Source organism: Oncorhynchus masou, chromosome 13, assembly GCF_036934945.1.
Source record: "Oncorhynchus masou masou isolate Uvic2021 chromosome 13, UVic_Omas_1.1, whole genome shotgun sequence".
In the NCBI taxonomy this organism is placed as follows: domain Eukaryota; kingdom Metazoa; phylum Chordata; class Actinopteri; order Salmoniformes; family Salmonidae; genus Oncorhynchus; species Oncorhynchus masou.
Genome location: NC_088224.1, coordinates 52,302,580 through 52,322,002, shown reverse-complemented (window position 1 = coordinate 52,322,002; position 19,423 = coordinate 52,302,580). Strand labels below are relative to the sequence as shown.

The 19,423-nt window shown below is 43.1% G+C and overlaps 1 protein-coding gene across 5 annotated transcripts in view; it reads left to right on the top strand.

Annotated features, from left to right (window-relative positions):
* The window catches only part of LOC135552536 (cell surface glycoprotein MUC18-like), a 47,417-nt gene that overhangs the window by 21,866 nt on the left and 6,128 nt on the right, over positions 1-19,423 (top strand). For 4 of the 5 annotated variants that reach the window (XM_064984219.1, XM_064984217.1, XM_064984215.1 and 1 more), the window contains exons 2-13: positions 8,605-8,732; positions 9,060-9,291; positions 9,441-9,511; positions 9,759-9,846; positions 10,352-10,531; positions 10,880-11,007; positions 11,242-11,377; positions 11,670-11,785; positions 18,225-18,366; positions 18,452-18,582; positions 18,926-19,064; positions 19,311-19,346. In XM_064984219.1, the coding sequence (XP_064840291.1) occupies positions 8,605-8,732; positions 9,060-9,291; positions 9,441-9,511; positions 9,759-9,846; positions 10,352-10,531; positions 10,880-11,007; positions 11,242-11,377; positions 11,670-11,785; positions 18,225-18,366; positions 18,452-18,582; positions 18,926-19,064; positions 19,311-19,346 (1,527 nt within the window). The remainder of the gene's footprint in view (positions 1-8,604; positions 8,733-9,059; positions 9,292-9,440; positions 9,512-9,758; positions 9,847-10,351; positions 10,532-10,879; positions 11,008-11,241; positions 11,378-11,669; positions 11,786-18,224; positions 18,367-18,451; positions 18,583-18,925; positions 19,065-19,310; positions 19,347-19,423) is intronic. The other variant, XM_064984216.1, reaches the window with a different exon arrangement.

Sequence of the window (19,423 nt, the reverse complement as noted above, 5' to 3'; positions counted from 1 at the left end):
TCTAGTATATTTCTCCTGTCGAAGGATGACACCAAAATGTAAGAATCTAGGCTACAGCACCACTCTGTGCCAACTCTCAATGCCAAGTCCAGTGCCAACTCTCTCCTGGTCTAGAGCCAGACAGGCCAGACAAACCCAGCCATGTTGTTCCTAGGTTCTCACGAACACTGACACGGCACTAATGTAGGGGGTCTATTTATGACGCTTAGGGGGTCAACGCATTGTACAGTGTCTACCGTATCGTGTAAGCAAACACACATGACATGGTATTGTTATTCTTAGAGGTGAACTGTCATTATGAACAATGAGTGGTGTATATGAGTATGTATGGAAACATATACAGTGCACTCGGGAAGTATTCAGACCCCTTCTCTTTTCCACATTTTGTTATGTTACAGCCTTATTCTAAAATGAATCAAATAAATAAAAATCCTCAACAATCTACACACAATACCCCATAATGACAAAGCAAAATCATTTTTTTTAGAAATGTTTGAAATGTATTAAAAAAAATCGATATTAAAAAATACCTTACTGACTTAAGTAATCAGGCCCTTTGCTATGAGACTCGAAATTGAGCTTAGGTGCATCCTGTTTGTGTTTAAGGCTGTGAAGTAACAAAATGTGGACAAAGTGAAGGGTTTCTGAAAACTTTCCAAATGCACTGTATCGTGCAGTGATCAAATTCTATAACGAACATCTATGGGGAAAATGAGGAGAAAGCATGGAATAGATGCTTTCTGTCATCCTGGTTCCTAAACTGTACTGTTCATCCTAACGAATCATTTTAGATTTGTGAAATTTCAGTTTACCGAAGACCAGGGTAAAGTCCACTATAAATAAAGAATGGATATATTTTTAGTGGGGAGAATCCACAGCTTATATCTAAATATTATAAAGAAGATTTAGATGTAGCCCTGGTCTTGTTTAGAATAGATTCATCTAGCGTGCCAGACTTTACAGCTACACAGGGACACACTCACCTGACTGGAAGATCAATCAGAGTAGATGAAATACATTGTAGGCATTATATACGAACATTCTTTGTGGTACTATATGCAGTTTATATGAAGAGTTTTCAAATACAAATGATTCTCTTCACAACTGCCTCTAGAGAGTAATACTCAATCACTTATTAAAACATAAACAGACGTAAAGTCAAGGGAAGAATGACTCTCCAATGGATGTGCAGAAAGATTCCTTACCGTGTATATATGCACTATAATGTGGTGTGTGTATGTGTGTGTGTAGATGTGTGTCGATCTCAAATGCTGTAAATCTGGCAGGTTGCCTTTAACGTGTGTAGTCTGTTTACTGGTGGAATCATGTCTTCAGGTCAAGTTCACGGGCCCCCAGAGCATAAACTTGCTTAAGTTGAATGTTTCACGTTTGATTGGTAAGGTGAAGCTTTATTTAGCGGTGGAGGTTGGTTGTTGGGGGAGTCTCAACACAGATCTGAATCCACCGCCACACCCTCCCCCTCACAGGGATTTGTACCACTCCATAGCCCCCCAAGCCAGATGATAGGGATGAGCAGTATTGTCAGATGACAGGTCTCTCAGTTAGGAAATCACAAGGAGATCATCCATAATTGAAAACTCATCATTGAAAACCTCAGTGGCAACATGAATTGAATCCCTAAAATGACTGCGGAGACTCTGATGGTATGTAATTTAACAATGCAGGTCTTTGGCTAGTGTGGTTGAAACCCATATATCCTGTCAAGGTCCAGTGGTTATGCTAGTTGAAAGGTGAGACCTTGAAGCGGATGAGATGGGGAGATACAGTATATGACGAGATAAGAGGTGGTGTGAGTGCCCCACACCTGCTCCCCTAAAGCCAGGCTAGCTAGACAGACAGACAGATGGACAGAGAGAGAGAGAGAGGCGGGTAGGGCGTGTCCCTCCATCCATCCCTTTGAGTCAAAACACATTCCAGGCTTTGAAAAGCCAGTGCCATGTCTCATCTACCTGTTTTGGGATTCTGTTTTGTTTTTTTGCACTGCAGGTTAGGGGAAGAAAAAAAAGAAAGCGTTATAGTATGTGAAATCTCAAAAACATTATTCCGAATGCATGATCTAGTGCGTGATTGCGTTGACTCCCGCCATAGGTAATTTAAGTATAGCGCGTCAATTACCAGCTGTTGTCAAACACGTCAGTGTTTATCTCGAGAGGAGCTGTACGATGTCCGCATTGCGGTCACAGAAAAACCCCGAACCACACCAAATGGAATTAAAATAATTTAACCTATGTCATCAATTAGTCGTTTAAAAACCGAGAAATAACCTACATTTCAGGTAATCGCTCAGCACTAGGTGTTTGCAAGGCAGGAGTTACGTCTACAAATACATCAAGGTCTGGTGTGCAGATATGCAAAATATTTGATATAATATGGCCTGAAAAAGAGGGCTCCGCCTTTACATGTCTTTGAAAGCAGTAACAATAATGAATAGTTAACCTGAAAATGCTTGTTTCTGTTATCTGGTGTAATTATGCCACGCTTTGTTGGCAAGCCCACAGATCTCACATGATTGAGCATGGACAGCTGGAACACTTCCGGTTTCTCACTTAAACTATCAACAGTGACTTCATTGCTAGTGCATTGTAATGACACCCCTTTTAATCTCTCATCTTCTGTCAGAGAGCATGTCAACACCGAGAAATAATCAGAGTTGTCAGCCCACTCCAGACATGTCTCAGACTCGTTTGTCCTAATTAGACTCAATTATGATGTTCAAGGTGGTTGATTCTTAGGTATGCAGACAACTGCCTGACGTGAACAATGCTGTGTTTGAAGCCACGTTTTTTTTTCATGAAACCTTTTTTTAAGACATTCTTAATGGGACCAGTCTAGTCTACTAGGTAATCGCATTTAAAACCTGCAAAGCGTTTCATGTCATAATGATGAAAGGATGTTTTCAACTGCTGGTATCAAGCATTTTGTTTATTTGCGAGATAATGCTATACCATGTGATAATTATCTTCAATGTTAGGTAAGATGATGCCTTACAGTAGGCTGCATTCATAAAGCCTTAATAAGGGCTACATAATGTTTGAACGTATCTCTTCTGCACATGAAGGTACTCACATGAAGGTACTCACCTCACATGTGCACAGTGTGGACAAGGGGCACAGCTCCTCTCACATTCTGGCCTCCCGGCCATCAATAACTCTTAATATAGTACCAGTCAAAAGTTTGGCAACACCTACTCATTCAAGGATTTTTCTTTCTTTGAACTATTTTCTACATTGTAGAATAATTAGTGAAGACATCAAAACTATGAAATAAAACATTTGTAGAAACCAAAAAAATGTTAAACAAATCTAAATACAGTGCCTTGCGAAAGTATTCGGCCCCCTTGAACTTTGCGACCTTTTGCCACATTTCAGGCTTCAAACATAAAGATATAAAACTGTATTTTTTTGTGAAGAATCAACAACAAGTGGGACACAATCATGAAGTGGAATGACATTTATTGGATATTTCAAACTTTTTTAACAAATCAAAAACTGAAAAATTGGGCGTGCAAAATTATTCAGCCCCCTCCCTTAAGTTAATATTTTGTAGCGCCACCTTTTGCTGCGATTACAGCTGTAAGTCGCTTGGGGTATGTCTCTATCAGTTTTGCACATCGAGAGACTGAATTTTTTTCCCATTCCTCCTTGCAAAACAGCTCGAGCTTAGTGAGGTTGGATGGAGAGCATTTGTGAACAGCAGTTTTCAGTTCTTTCCACAGATTCTCGATTGGATTCAGGTCTGGACTTTGACTTGGCCATTCTAACACCTGGATATGTTTATTTTTGAACCATTCCATTGTAGATTTTGCTTTATGTTTTGGATCATTGTCTTGTTGGAAGACAAATCTCCGTCCCAGTCTCAGGTCTTTTGCAGACTCCATCAGGGTTTCTTCCAGAATGGTCCTGTATTTGGCTCCATCCATCTTCCCATCAATTTTAACCATCTTCCCTGTCCCTGCTGAAGAAAAGCAGGCCCAAACCATGATGCTGCCACCACCATGTTTGACAGTGGGTATGGTGTGTTCAGGGTGATGAGCTGTGTTGCTTTTACGCCAAACATAACGTTTTGCATTGTTGCCAAAAAGTTCCATTTTGGTTTCATCTGACCAGAGCACCTTTTTCCACATGTTTGGTGTGTCTCCCAGGTGGCTTGTGGCAAACTTTAAATGACACTTTTTATGGATATCTTTTAGAAAGGGCTTTCTTCTTGCCACTCTTCCATAAAGGCCAGATTTGTGCAATATATGACAGATTGTTGTCCTATGGAAAGAGTCTCCTACCTCAGCTTTAGATATCTGCAGTTCATCCAGAGTGATCATGGGCCTCTTGGCTGCATCTCTGATCAGTCTTCTCCTTGTATGAGCTGAAAGTTTAGAGGGACGGCCAGGTCTTGGTAGATTTGCAGTGGTCTGATACTCCTTCCATTTCAATATTATCGCTTGCACAGTGCTCCTTGGGATGTTTAAAGCTTGGGAAATCTTTTTGTATCGAAATCCGGCTTTAAACTTCTTCACAACAGTATCTCGGACCTGCCTGGTGTGTTCCTTGTTCTTCATGATGCTCTCTGCGCTTTTAACGGACCTCTGAGACTATCACAGTGCAGGTGCATTTATACGGAGACTTGATTACACACAGGTGGATTGTATTTATCATCATTAGTCATTTAGGTCAACATTGGATCATTCAGAGATCCTCACTGAACTTCTGGAGAAAGTTTGCTGCACTGAAAGTAAAGGGGCTGAATAATTTTGCACGCCCAATTTTTCAGTTTTTGATTTGTTAAACGAGATCAGGAGCAGAGTTTCAATCGGTCAGAGTTATTTTTGAATTTAGTTAGGTTGTGACTCCCCTCTACTGGCTGAGAGGTTGAATTTGAGTCGGTGGTTTACTAAATTTAGAGATTCAAGTTAGACTGGAGAGATCAGAGATTCTCCTCTGAGCTACCGCAGTGTCTGTGGCGAGAAAAACCTAGCCGGGATGAGGAGCTCAATCAATTAAGATATTTTGCATCCTGATTCTGCCAGGTCAAAAGGCACTCTGACGACAAAACTACTGTCCAATAGCTAAACGGCAAGAGCCCAAGTTCCATCAAATTAGAATCTATAGATAATTTTAGTAGTTTAACTAAATTTTGAGATTCAAGTTAGACTGGAGAGATCAGAGATTCTCCGCTGAGCTACCACAGTGTCTGTGGCGAGAAATACCTAGCCGGGATGAGGAGCTCAATCAATTAAGATATTTTGCATCCTGATTCTGCCAGTCCAAAGGCACTCTGACGACAAACCTACTGTCCAATAGCTAAACGGCAAGAGCCCAAGTTCCAGCAAGTTAGAATCTGTAAGAGATTGGAGTCAGGTGGCAATTACCCGAAGTCAAATGGTTGTCTAAATGAATTCCGAATTCAAGAAGTCAGCGCCAAAGTAATGGCAAGTGTCTCTTTATATACCTTTTGATTCTCTCACTCGAGGTCACGTGAGTGTCCTCCCCTCTACAAACGTGGCTGCTTTACCACACATTAACAACAGTTCATATATGGGCATCCGTTTTTGACAGTGCCCTTGCTCTATCAGCAATGAGTCTAACAGCTGTTCCCATTCAGAGGTGTCACTTGAGGCAGAGGGTGATTCTTCCTGACACCAGTCTTGTTCAGCAGTTGGTTGGCTTGAGTCATCTTCTGGTGGCTTTGCCCAATCCGGTATTTCAGTAGGTGAGGTCTCCTCTGTCTCTACCATTGGTGGGTAAGGCCGGGGAAGAGGACCAGGAGGTAGATCCATTTGGCGTTTTACTACATCCCAATAAGCGATGGGACTATCATGGCGTATCGTTGTAGAATGCTATGGTAGCCATGCTGTGTGCCTGAATTATAAATAAATCACTGACAGTGTCACCAGCAAATTACCTCCACACCATCACACCTCCTCCATGCTTCAGGGCGGGAACCACACTTACGGAGATCAAAAATCTCAAATTTGGACTCAGCAGACCAAAGTACATATTTTCACCGGAGCAAGTTTCTCTTGTGTCATTTAGTAGTGGTTTCTTTGCAGCAATTAGACCGTGAAGGCTTGATTCACACAGTCTCCTCTGAACAGTTGATGTTGAGATGTGTCTGTTACTTGAACTCTGTGAAGCATTTATTTGGGCTGCAATTTCTGAGGCTGGTAACTGTAATGAACTTATCTCCTGTAGCAGAGGTAACTCTGGGTCTTCCTTTCCTGTGGCGTTCCTCATGAGAGCCAGTTTCATCATAGCGCTGGATGCTTTTTGCAACTGCACTTGAATAAACTTTCAAAGTTCTTGACATTTTCTGCATTGACTGACCTTCATGTCTTAAAGTAATGATGGACTGTAATTTCTCTTTGCTTTTTTTGAGCTGTTCTTGACAGCTGTGATATGGACTTTGTCTTTTACCAAATAGGGCTATATTCTGTATACCACATCGACCTTCTCACAACACAACTGATTGGCTCAAATGCATTAAGAAGGAAAGGAATTCCACAAATGAACTTTTATCAAGGCACACCTGTTAATTGAAATGCATTCCAGCTGACTACCTGATGAAGCTGGTTGAGAAAATGCCAAGAGTGTGCAAAGCTGTCAAGGCAAAGGGTGGCTACTTTGAAGAATCTCAAATATCAACTTTTTTGGGGTTACTACATGATTCCATGTGTTATTTCATAGTTGTAATGTCTTCACTATTATTCTACAATGTAGAAACTAGTACAAATAAAGGAAAACCCTGGAATGAGTAGGAGTGTCCAAACTTTTAAATGGTACTGTAGATCTCGTAAGTAAGGTGAGCAATGTGTAACCCCCCCCCCCTGTCCCTTTGTTTACACACACAAATGCATGCACATGGACACACACACAGTCCTTGACTTGGGCAGGAGCTCACCGGAGCTGAGTACAAGCACCTAAAATGTTCTGCTGCTGAATCTCCTGTTCGTCTTACAGAATATTAGCTCAAAAGTATTGTGGAGTTCCTGCACCTTAATATAACATGAGTACCACCACCTATTTCAGTCCAAGTCAAGCGCTGGACACACACAAGCCTGTTCAGAGTGAGTCAGCATTGGCCTGTTGTTACGTTGCTAATGCACAGGAAATGTTTTTGTGGGAATACCTAATTGAATCACTGTAATAAGACAACATCCTTCTTCCTCCATTAGCCTCTGGTGTGTGTGTGATTTACTGTTGGTGCAGGACAGGGCGGAGAGATAATAACCTGCCTGTCAATGTGTTGTTGAGGTCAAACGTGCTCAGTGAGTATTAATGTGCCCTCCATGTGAACTGTCTCACCTGTTAAAGGGAAAAGGAAGACACGCCAACGTACATACAGTACGTAGACCATGCTTCCAGTAAGACACACAAAGACACACTGTCCACCCACCCACCCACCCACCCACCCACCCACACACACACACACACACACACACACACACACACACACACACACACACACACACACACACACACACACACACACACACACACACACACACACACACACACACACACACACACACACACACACACACACACACACACACACACACACACACACACACACACCTAGTGGTTAGAGCGTTGGACTAGTTACCGAAAGGTTGCAAGTTCGAATCCCCGAGCTGACAAGGTACAAATCTGTCGTTCTGCCCCTGAACAGGCAGTTAACCCACTGTTCCTAGGCCGTCATTGAAAATAAGAATTTGTTCTTAACTGACTTGCCTGGTTAAATAAAGGTAAAATAAATAAATAAAAACATGATTGAGTTGCCATATTTTTTCCTTAACTCTTAACTCAGGCTTCTGAAAGTGGCTAATTAACGCTGGATCTAGGCAGAAAAGTCTATAGGCACAGCAAGGGGTCATTGCTAACCTAGAGGCTATAGGAAGGAGTCTGCTTTCATATTGTGTGTAAAGTGCTTAATGGCCCTTCTGGCCTGTGTGTCGTCCTAGACACGCTTGGAGGGAAAAACCACTCATTCCTCTGTGAGAGAGCCGAACACTGGCTCACTATGCTGTCTGTAAATTGAGTCTTTCTTCCCTCCTAAACGGTGACACACTGGAATGCAGAACATTACCATGGACATGGGTGGGCTCCCAGAATTCCTGTCATTGCTTCTTTTTTCTTTGACCATTATGAGCTTTTTGTTGCTTTTTTTTTAGCTCCGACCATATCAGGCCAGGCCTGTGTGTGTGTGTGTGTGTGTGTGTGTGTGTGTGTGTGTGTGTGTGTGTGTGTGTGTGTGTGTGTGTGTGTGTGTGTGTGTGTGTGTGTGTGTGTGTGTGTGTTAATGGTGAAACAGCAATGTCCGTTTGTGATATTACAACAACAAAGAAGTTACTGCAAGCAACAAACACAGTTTTTTCATTGATAGAAGATGGTGGTGTGGCGGCAATCGGTGCTGTTTCCCCCTACTGCGGAGGCCATCTTTAATGGTGGTACAGAAATTATTACTAAGTATGATCAAAACTACAAACTTTCACATCATTGTGAAAAGGGTCTTTAAACGTGACTGATTCTGCCCACTCTGCCTGCTGTAAATTATCTCAAACATGTGGCTTGTTTCTCTGTGTCTCTACAGCAGCCTGGGCCAAGGTGCAGGTGAACATGGAGGACAGAGTGGAGGTGTTTCTGGGGGACACGGCCCAGATCACATGCATGTTCACGGTCTCAGACAGCCCCGACAACGTCATTATCCAGTGGTACATGGTGAGTAGTCCCACACACAAATGCATGAACATGGACACACGCGCACACACACGCACATTAGCCTGGTTGCAAAATCTGTTGGTGCTTTAGCACACATCCCTTCCATCTCAGATCCCTATTTCACAAATGAACACATGCTCTCTTAGCTCTATGGGCTGATTCCTAACCTACATCTGTACATTTATGCATCAGCTAACATTGTTGTAATTGGGAGAGTTACATGGGCACAAATATTTACTTTACACCCATGGATCTCAAGGATTCGTCCCTCTGTCTCTGCCCTGTTTTCCAATTGACTTTGGCGATGATTTTCGACTTGGATCGTAGATCACGAAGACCAATGTCCGCTTGAGGATCTACTACGGAAACGACACCATGCAGGTAGTCGACCGGGGCGGGCAGTTCACAGACAAGATCAGTGTGAAGGGGATGGGGAATAGCAGCGAGGTGGTGCTGACCATCAGGGACGTGAAGCTGGAGGATGAGCTTGAGTTCATCTGCCATGTCAACGGGATGTCAGCCGGTAGCGACGAGGGACGCACTGTGCTCAAGGTGTTCGGTAAGAGCATGATGCACCCATTCCTAGGGGCCAGTTTCCTGGACCCAAATTTAGCCTAGCCCTGGACTAAAAAGCATGTGGCATGCTTATAAAGCTTCCGTATTCTAGCTATTGCTCTCTATTTGATGTCATCCATTGTTCCTCTCTAGCGTCACCTGATCGTCCAATCATCATGGGGGAGGAATCTGGGATCTCTGTCAGCAATGAGAACCCAACTAAGGTAAAGACGAACAAACGAAAAAACACATGGTTAGCGATAGACAGTGAGGACCTCAGGTTATAGCATGGGGATAAGGTAAGGGCTTGTAACTTTTGAGGGCTTGTAACACTTGACATTTAGCGAAATGAAAGTATGTCGGTTTTATTGTAAAAACAAAAACATTGAGCTTTTTATCCCCGAAATCGAGTACATGGTTTTCAGGAGAAAAGGGTTTACACTGTCCGTGTAACGTCATTTTTATCCACAGATAGGAGGCTGTGAGGCTAAGAACGGCTACCCCAGGCCCAACATCACTTGGTACCGTGACCAGAGCTCACTGCAGAACACGCCAGGCGGTGAGTACTACTAAGGCTTGGACCACAGTGTCCATAGACACATTAGTATCTACGCTATGTGAAACAGAGTTGATAATAACAGCTATCAATTCTACATCTGCTTCACGCTCTTCCTGCTTTTTTTTGTGCTGGCAACGTGACAATAATAAACACATTTAGAATGTTGTAAACATGCCTCGGGATATCACAAGGAATAACTTTGGGGTTATGAAAGATGAAAAGCAGATTGATGTCAGTCAGGAATTTGACAGTGAAATTGAAGAACAATGATCTACGGATTTGTATGACAGCCTGTTGGAGAAATAGATGTCTGTTTCATGTGCCTGAATATGAGATGTGGCTGTGGAAAATATAAAAAATAGAAGACAAAAGTAAGTGATAGTAAACCACCCCATGTATTTTCTCCCCCAACCATGCCATTGGGGATGCATCAACATGTGTAAGCAGCTACACTTCTACAGTAACTCAAGTTCTCTGTTTTCCATATGTGCTGCATGTCTCACAGAGGTCAGTGTGGTGACCCTGGTCACTAAGGAGTCCAGTGGTCTGTACACTGTCCAGAGTGACCTTCACCTGAATGTGATCAAGAAAGACAAGGATTCGTTCTTCTACTGCGAAGTCAGCTACCTTGTCCCCGGTGGAACCAAGATGACTGAAACCAACAAGATCAACATCACTGTCTACTGTGAGTCTACTGGGCCACAATCTTAATGTGTCCCCCCTCATATGGAGACAGTAGAAAACTATACACATGCACAGTCACAGATGTACACAAGCACAGTGCCATCTCAAATCTTGTTCAGTCTCAACGAGAAGCATGAATCTTAAATACAAGTAACTATGCCACCGTGCAAACGTTTTTTATTTTTGTGACTCTTTGTGCTGTCGCCACGTGTTTCTGTCAAGTTTCTCTTGTCCTGTATATGGCCATACTTGCCACTTTCCAGGTGATATTTGTCAACGAGAATTAGAATCTTGTTGACTTACCTGGATAAATAAAGGTTAAATCAAATGGATGTAAAAATCTCTTCAGATCCAACCACTTCCCTTGATGTGTGGGTGGAGTCACCAAAGGGTAGTGTCAAAGAAGGAGACACAGTTGAGGTTCATTGCCGTGCCGACGGGAATCCTCAACCACCCTTTACATTCATGCACAATATGGTAAGAAACCCTTGCCTATCTCCTAGTCCCATGTAAAAATGTTAAATAAAATGCTTTCTGTCTCCAACTATAAACAGAACTAAGTACATTTATACATGTGTTTACTGTAAGTGATTTGATGGACCTATACCTCTGGATGTGGATTGTGTGTGTGTGTGTGTGTGTGTGTGTGCATGTCTTTGTTCATACACAACACTGTTGATGTATGTTATAAATGCCACTGTCTCTCTGTAGGAGGAGCTGGAATCTGATCTGAACATATTGGTCCTGAAAAACGTGACGCGGCAAAGCAATGGTGACATCATGTGTAAAGCCCTGGACCTGGACACGTATGAAGAAACCCTCGGGCAAACAGAGCTCTTCGTCGACTGTGAGTGAGACATCACTCTGGTGCAACTGTCCTGTACTTTCCGGACATTTCTGGGACGTTTGTCATTGTTAGTAGCACCAGGAGTTGTGACATGACCGGGAAAAACTCTTGGCCTAATTATTGCAGTAGTAGTGAAATGTAGTGTAATGGAGTGCACTGGTTCTCAAACTGTGGGTCGCGAATGTGAAACTGGATGTACACCATTGCCCCTTCGATCTGGTGACCAACATTGGCCTACTGTATATAGAGTAGTGTAGCAGTGTTCTTAACATTGGATGTTGTGTGTCCATAGATCTGGACCCGGCAGTATTGATTCCCAAAGACACCCATGTCATGGCCCAGGGAGAGGAGCTGATGGCCACATGCAACGCTCTGTCCTCCCTGCCCACACACACTGTATGGTTCAAGGTAAATGACAGTAGCCCATTGAGTCAAACGCTATGCTCCTACACAGTTATATTAGACTGTGTTACCGTATATTTCATTTTTAGAGGCAATCTATCTATGCTGATATTTAGTATTTATTAGGATCCCCGTACTCTTCCTAGGGTCAAAACGGGGTTAAATCAATTACCTGACAACAAAACACAACAACAGCCTACATCTTAAATAAAACAGTACATCATACAATATAATGTTACATTATTACTCTCTTAATACAAATGTACAAAATAAAATACACAATACCTCGACATTAACGTGTGTGTAGAGTGTGTTTTAGAGTGTGTGTGTATGTGTGTGTGTGTGCGTGTGTTTGTGTGTGTGTCTCTTCGCATTCCATGTTGTGCTATGAGGTGTTGTTTTATATTTAAAAAAAAGAGTTTACTGCTTGCTTGAGTTACTTGATGTGGAAGAGAGTTCCATGTAGTCATGGCTGTATGTAGTATTGTGCGTTTCCCATAGTCTGTTCTGGACATTGGGACTGTGAAGAGACCCCTGGTGGCATGTCTTGTGGGGTATGTATGGGTGTCAGAGCTGTGTATTAGCTACTTTCAACATGGCAATACCTCTCACAAACACAAGTAGTGATGCAGTCAATTTGCCTATGTTCTTCTTTGTGGCATTGACTATATAGCTGTGCAGTAGTTCATCTGTGATAAAACTAAGGCCTGTCGGACTTGTTTGGTTGATTGTGATGTCAAGAAATCAGAGCAGTGCTTTATCACGGACAGACCTCTCCCCATCTTCACTACCGTTGCATCAATATGTTGTGACCATGTCAGTTAACAATCTAGGGTTACACCAAGCAGTTCCTCAACTTGCTCAATTGCCACATTATTCATTACAATATTAGGTTTAGGGTTTAGCTAATATTTGGTCACAAATACAAAGCTTTTAGTTTTTTAGATATATTTAGGACTAGCTAATTACTTGCCCCCCCCCTCTCCATTCTAGAACTGACTACAGCTCGTTGTTCAGTGTTGCAGTGATTTCACTTGCTGTGGTAGGTGATGTGAGTCATCAACATACGTAGACACACAGGCTTTACTCAATACTGGTGGAAGGTCAAAAGACAGGTTTACTCACTAACATAAACCAAACTCTACCTGGTTTATGTTAGAGAGGCTTCCATTAAATAACTCCTGCTGTGTTTTATTAAATAGGTAACTCTCAATCCACGATGTGGCAGAGAAAGGAAAGCCATGTTTTTTCAGCAAAAGACAATGATCGATAATGTCTAACTAAACAGCTCCCACAACCCCCTGATATCTGTCTCAAGTATCTTTCGGATCTCCCTGTGTCTTTCGGATCTCCCTGTGTCTTTTGGATCTCCCAGTGTCTTTCGGATCTCCCTGTGTTTTTCGGATCTCCCTGTGTCTTTCGGATCTCTCTGTGTCTTTCGGATCTCCCTGTGTCTTTCGGATCTCCCTGTGTCTTTCGGATCTCTCTGTGTCTTTCGGATCTCTCTGTGTCTTTCGGATCTCCCTGTGTCTTTCAGATCTCCCTGTGTCTTTCGGATCTCCCTGTGTCTTTCGGATCTCCCTGTGTCTTTCGGATCTCCCTGTGTCTTTCGGATCTCTCTGTATAATTCAGGTCTCTCTGTGTCTTTCGGATCTCTCTGCATCTTCCGGATCTCTCTGCGTCTTCCGAATCTTCCTGTGTCTTTCGAATCTGCCTGTGTCTTTCGAATCTGCCTGTGTCTTTCGAATCTCCCTGTGTCTTTCGACTCTCCTAAAAGAGGTGTAGCTGTGCTTGATTGGCGCCGGAGGGGATGGCTGCCGTTTTACGGGCTCCTAACCAACTGTGCTATTTTGTTTGTTTTTTCGCGTTGTTTGTAACTTTTTTTTAAACTTGTTTTTTTTAAACTTATTTTGTACATAATGTTGCTGCTACCATCTCTAATGACCAAAAATAACTTCTGGACATCAGAAAAGCGATTACTCACCTCGAACTGGACAAAGATTCTTTATTTAACGAGTCCGATATATAGGATATACATATGTACATCTTTCTTGGGAACCGGCCCAAATTCCTATAATTTGGGTGAAGAAAAGTCTTCTGAGAATTTAAGTAAGTAAATCTCCACTACCATGCGTTCTATTGGCCATTCATTGGAAATAAAATGGATGATGTAAGATCAAGACTATCCTACCAATGGAACATTAAAAACTGTAATATCTTATGTTTCACTGAGTCGTGGCTGAACGACAACACAGATAATATAGAGCTGGTGGGATTTTCCATGCAGGACAGAGAAGCTACGTCTGGTAAGAAGAGGGGCTGGGGTGTGTGTCTCAAGGTATTACTCGCCTGAGGTAGAGTACCTTATGATAAGCTGTAGACCACACTATCTACCAAGAGAGTTCTCATCTATATTATTTGTAATCGTCTATTTATCCCTACAAACCGATACTGGCACTATGACCGCACTCAACCAGCTGTATAAGGCCATAAGCAAACAAGAAAATACTCTTCTAGAAGCAGCACTCGTAGTGTCTGGGGACTTTAATGCAGGCAAACTTAAATCTGTTTTACCTCATTTCTACCAGCATGTCACATGTGCAACCAGAGGGAAAACAACTCCAGACCACCTTTACTCCACACACAGAGACACATACAAAGCTCTCCCTTACCATCCATTTGGCAAATCTGACCACAATTCTATCCTCCTGATTGATTCCTGCTTACAAGCAAAAACCAAAGCAGGAAGTACCAGTGACTTTCTCAATACGGAAGTGGTCAGATGACGCAGATGCTACACTACAGGACAGTTTTGCTAGCACAGACTGGAATATGTTCCGTGATTCATCCTGTGGCATTGAGGAGTATACCACCTCAGTCATCGACTTCATCAATAAGTGCATTTACGACGTCGCCCAACCGTGACCGTACCTACATATCCCAACCAGGAGCCATGGATTACAGGCAACATCGAGCTAAAGGCTAGAGCTGCCGCTTTCAACGAGTGGGACACTAATCCGGACGCTTATAAGAAATCCCGCTACGAACCATCAAACAGGCAAAGAGTCAATACAGGATTAAGATTGAATCCTACTACACCGACTCTGACACTCATCAGATGTGGCAGGACTTGAAAATTATTACGGACTACAAAGGCAAACCCAGCTGCGCGCTGCCCAGTGACGCGAGCCTACCAGATGAGCTAAATGTCTTTTATGCTCGCTTCGAGGCAAGCAACACTGAAGCATGCATGAGAGCACCAGCTGTTCCGGACGACTGTATGATAATGGTCTTGGTAGCCGATGTGTGCAAGACCTTTAAACAAGTCAACAGTCACAAAGCCCCGGGGCCAGACGGATTACCATTACATGTACTCAGAGCATGCGCGGACCAACTGGCAAGTTTCTTCACTGACATTTTCAACCTCTCCTTGACCGAATTTGTAATACCTACATGTTTCAAGCAGACCACCATAGTCCCTGTGCCCAAGGAAGCGAAGGTAACCTGCCTAAATGATTACCGCCCCGTAGCACTCACGTCGGTAGCCATGAAGTGCTTTGAAAGGCTGGTCATGGCTCACATCAAGAGCATCATCCCGGATATCGTAGACCCACTCCATTTTGCATGCCGCCCCAACAGATCCATAGATGACGCAATCTCAATCTCACTCCACACTGCCCTTTCCCACCTAGTCCCCTCTTGTATTCCCTGTTCACCCACGACTGCGTGGCCAAACACGACTCCAACACCATCATTAAGTTTGCTGATGACACAACAGTGGTAGTGATTACCGACAACGATGAGACAGCCTATAGGGAGGAGGTCAGAGACCTGGCAGTGTGGTGCCAGGACAACAACCTCTCCCTCAATGTGAGCAAGATAAAGGAGCAGATCGTGGTGGGCCGAACAGGCCCCCATTATCGTCGATGGGGCTGTAGTGGAGAAGATCGAGATTTTCAAGTTCCTTGGTGTCCAAATCACCAACGAGCTACCATGGTCCAAACACACCAAGACAGCTGTGAAGAGGGCACGACAACACCTATTCCCCCTCAGGAGACTGAAAATATTTGGCATGGGTCCCCAGATCCTCAGAAAGTTCTACAGCTGCACCATTGAGAGCATCCTGACTGGTTACATCACTGCCTGGTATGGCAATTGCTCGGCATCTGAACGTAAGGCAGAGGGTAGTGCGTACGGCCCAGTACATCACTGGGGCCAAGCTTCCTGCCATGAAGGACCTATATACCAGGCGGTGTCAGAGGAATGCCCATAAAATTGTCATAGACTCCAGTCACCCAAGTCATATACTGTTCTCTCTGCTACCGCAAGGGCAAGCGGTACCAGAGCGCCAAGTCTAGGACCAAAAGGCTCCTTAATAGTACCTACCCCAAGCCATAAGACTGCTGAACATTTAATCAGATGGCCACCCGGACTATTTACAGTTGAAGTCAGAAGTTTACATACACTTATTATTATTTAAAAAAATTATTTTTACCTTTATTTAACTAGGCAAATCAGTTAAGAACAAATTCTTATTTTCAATGATGGCCTTGGAACAGTGGGTTAACTGCCTTGTTCAGGGGCAGAACGACAGATTTTTACCTTCGTTTCTAATTCAACGCTCTAACCACTAGGCTACCTGCCGCCCATGTTGGAGTCATTAAAACTTGTTTTTATAGTTTTGGCAAGTCGGTTAGGACATCTCCTTTGTGCATGACACAAATACTTTTTCCAACAAGATTAACAAGACAGACTTGATTATTTCACTTATCATTCACTGTATCCAGTGGGTCAGAAGTTTACATACACTAAGTTGACTGTGCCTTTAAACAGCTTGGAAATTTCCAGAAAATTATGTCATGGCTTTATAAGCTTCTCATAGTCTAATTGATATAATTTGAGTCAATTGGAGGCGTACCTGTGGATGTATTTCAAGGCCTACCTTTAAACTCAGTGCCTTTGCTTGACATCATGGACAATCAAAAGAAATCAGCCAAGACCTCAGAAAACAAATTGTGGACCTCCACGAGTATGGTTCATCCTTGGGAGCAATTTCCAAACGCCTGAAGGTACCACGTTCATCTGTACAAACAATAGTATGCAAGTATTAACACCATGGGACCATGTAGCCATCATACCGCTCAGGAAGGAGACGCGTTCTGTCTCCTAGAGATGAACGTACTTTGGTGCGAAAAGTGCAAATCAATCCCAGAACAACAGCAAAGGGCCTTGTGAAGATGTTGAAGGAAACGGGTACAGACATATCTATATCCACAGTAAAACGAGTCCTATATCGGCATAACCTGAAAGGCCGCTCAGCAAGGAAGAAGCCACTGCTCCAAAACCGCCATAAAAAAGCCAGACTACGGTTTGCAACTGCACATGGGGACAAAGATCATACTTTTTGGAGAAATGTCCTCTGGTCTGATGAAACAAAAATAGAACTGTTTGGCCATAATGACCATTGTTATGTTTGGAGGAAAAAGGGGGAGACTTGCAGGCCGAAGAACACCATCCCAACCCGTGAAGCATCATGTTGTGGGGGTGCTTTGCTGCAGGAGGGACTGGTGCACTCACAAAATAGATGGCATCATGAGGAGGATAAACGTTGTGGATATATTGAAGCAAGATCTCCAGACATCAGTCAGGAAGTTAAAGCTTGGTTGCAAATGGGTCTTTCAAATGGACAATGACCCCAAGCATAATTCAAAAGTTGTGGCAAAATGTCTTCAGGACAACAAAATCAAGGTATTGGAGTAGCCATCACAAAGCCCAAGGAGGCCTACAAACCTGACTCAGTTACACCAGCTCTGTCAGGAGGAATGGGCTAAAATTCACCCAACTTATTGTGGGAAGCTTGTGGAAGGCTACCCGAAATGTTTGACCCAAATGAAACAATTTAAAGGTAATGCTACCAAATACTAATTGATTGTATGTAAACTTCTGACCCACTGGGAATGTGATGAAAGAAACAAAAGCTGAAATAAATCATTCTCTCTACTATTATTCTGACATTTCACATTCTTAAAATAAAGCGGTGATCCTAACTGACCTAAGACAGGGAATCTTTACTCGGATTAAATGTCAGGAATTGTGAAAAACTGAGTTTAAACGTCTTTGGCTAAGGTGTATGTAAACTTCCAACTTCAACTGTACATTGACCCCACCATTTGTTTTTACACTGTTGGTACTCGCTGTTTATTCTCTATGCATAGTCACGTTACCCCTACCTACATGTACAAATTACCTCGACTAATCCGTACCCCCGCACATTGACTCCCCTGTACCCCTGTATAGAGCCTTGTTTTTGTTATTTTATTGTGTTACTTTTTATTATTATTTACTTCAGTTTATTTCTTGAGCTGAATTGTTGGTTAAGGGCTTGTAAGTAATTATTTCATTGCGCTTGTGACATTTGATTTATTTAGTGTGTGTGTGTGTCTAGAAAGGAAAAAAAGTTGCAGAGGGCCATACACTGACCCTGAAGGACGCTGTGTTTGACATGGCGGGGACGTACGTGTGTGTGGTGAAGGTGTCTTCACTGGAAGGACTGGAGACCAGTGGCTCTTTACGTGTCTTCGTAGAGGGTGAGCCCACAAACACAAACCCACACCCACACAAACATATACACACACACACACACACAACTAACCCTCCTCCTCTCCCATGCAGGACGCCCAGAGATCAAGAAGTCTGCAGACCCAGTCCAGGAGGTGAGCCCAGAGAAGTCCCAGAAGCTGAGCTGCCACGCTAGAGGATACCCAACCCCTGTTATCACATGGAGCTCCTCTGACAAATCACAGGTAGACAGACAGACCAGCAGGAAAAGAGGGCTTCTCTGGGTCAGCTCATACAGACAATGTTTGACTAGCTTTTGATCTATTTATGCACAGATCTGTTCCCAATCCTGGCTTCCTGGGTCATTTCCTGTAACAATGTTAATCGACAAAGCCACTCACGTTTAACATTCCTTTCATAACTGACATCTCTACATTTGTCAATATTGTTTATTGTTCGTCCCAAATGACCGTCTTATCCCATTGTAGGTGCACTACTTTTGACCAGGGGCCCATAGGATGACATTTGGGACACATCCGCTGTTGGGTTTCTGGTCTTATCTGTACTTTATTTCGCCGTTTGTGCCAGATCCTGAAGTTGTCCCAAAGAGAGACAGAGGACGAGGTTCTCAGTGTGGTGAGCATCAAGGTGACCTCTGACGTCACAGCCTACTGCAACGCCTCCAACGACCATGGCACAGTCTCCATCTCCTTCAGCCTCAAAGCCAGTAAGTCCTGTCTGTCTACCTTCTTATTTGTCACATCGTGTATATTTTATGTCAACATGTCCGGTCTGACTGTTAAGAGAAAATCAACAGGCAGAATATACTAACGACTGAAGGATTTAAATCATGGCAACATAAGAGAAAACTTGAACCTGAGCTTCAACTCATCTTTAGTAAAGCTTCTCTTAGTTTCCCTCAAACTCAGTGTGCTAACAGTAGAGTGTCTCTCTCCCCTTTGCCTGTTTTCAGTTGTCCAAACGACCTCGTCAGCTCCCAGTACTACAGGTAAGTGTACCACTCTTTTAGTAGATAACACTCACTGTCATCACTGCTGTGGCATTGGTTGAGTTCCACGTAGCCTT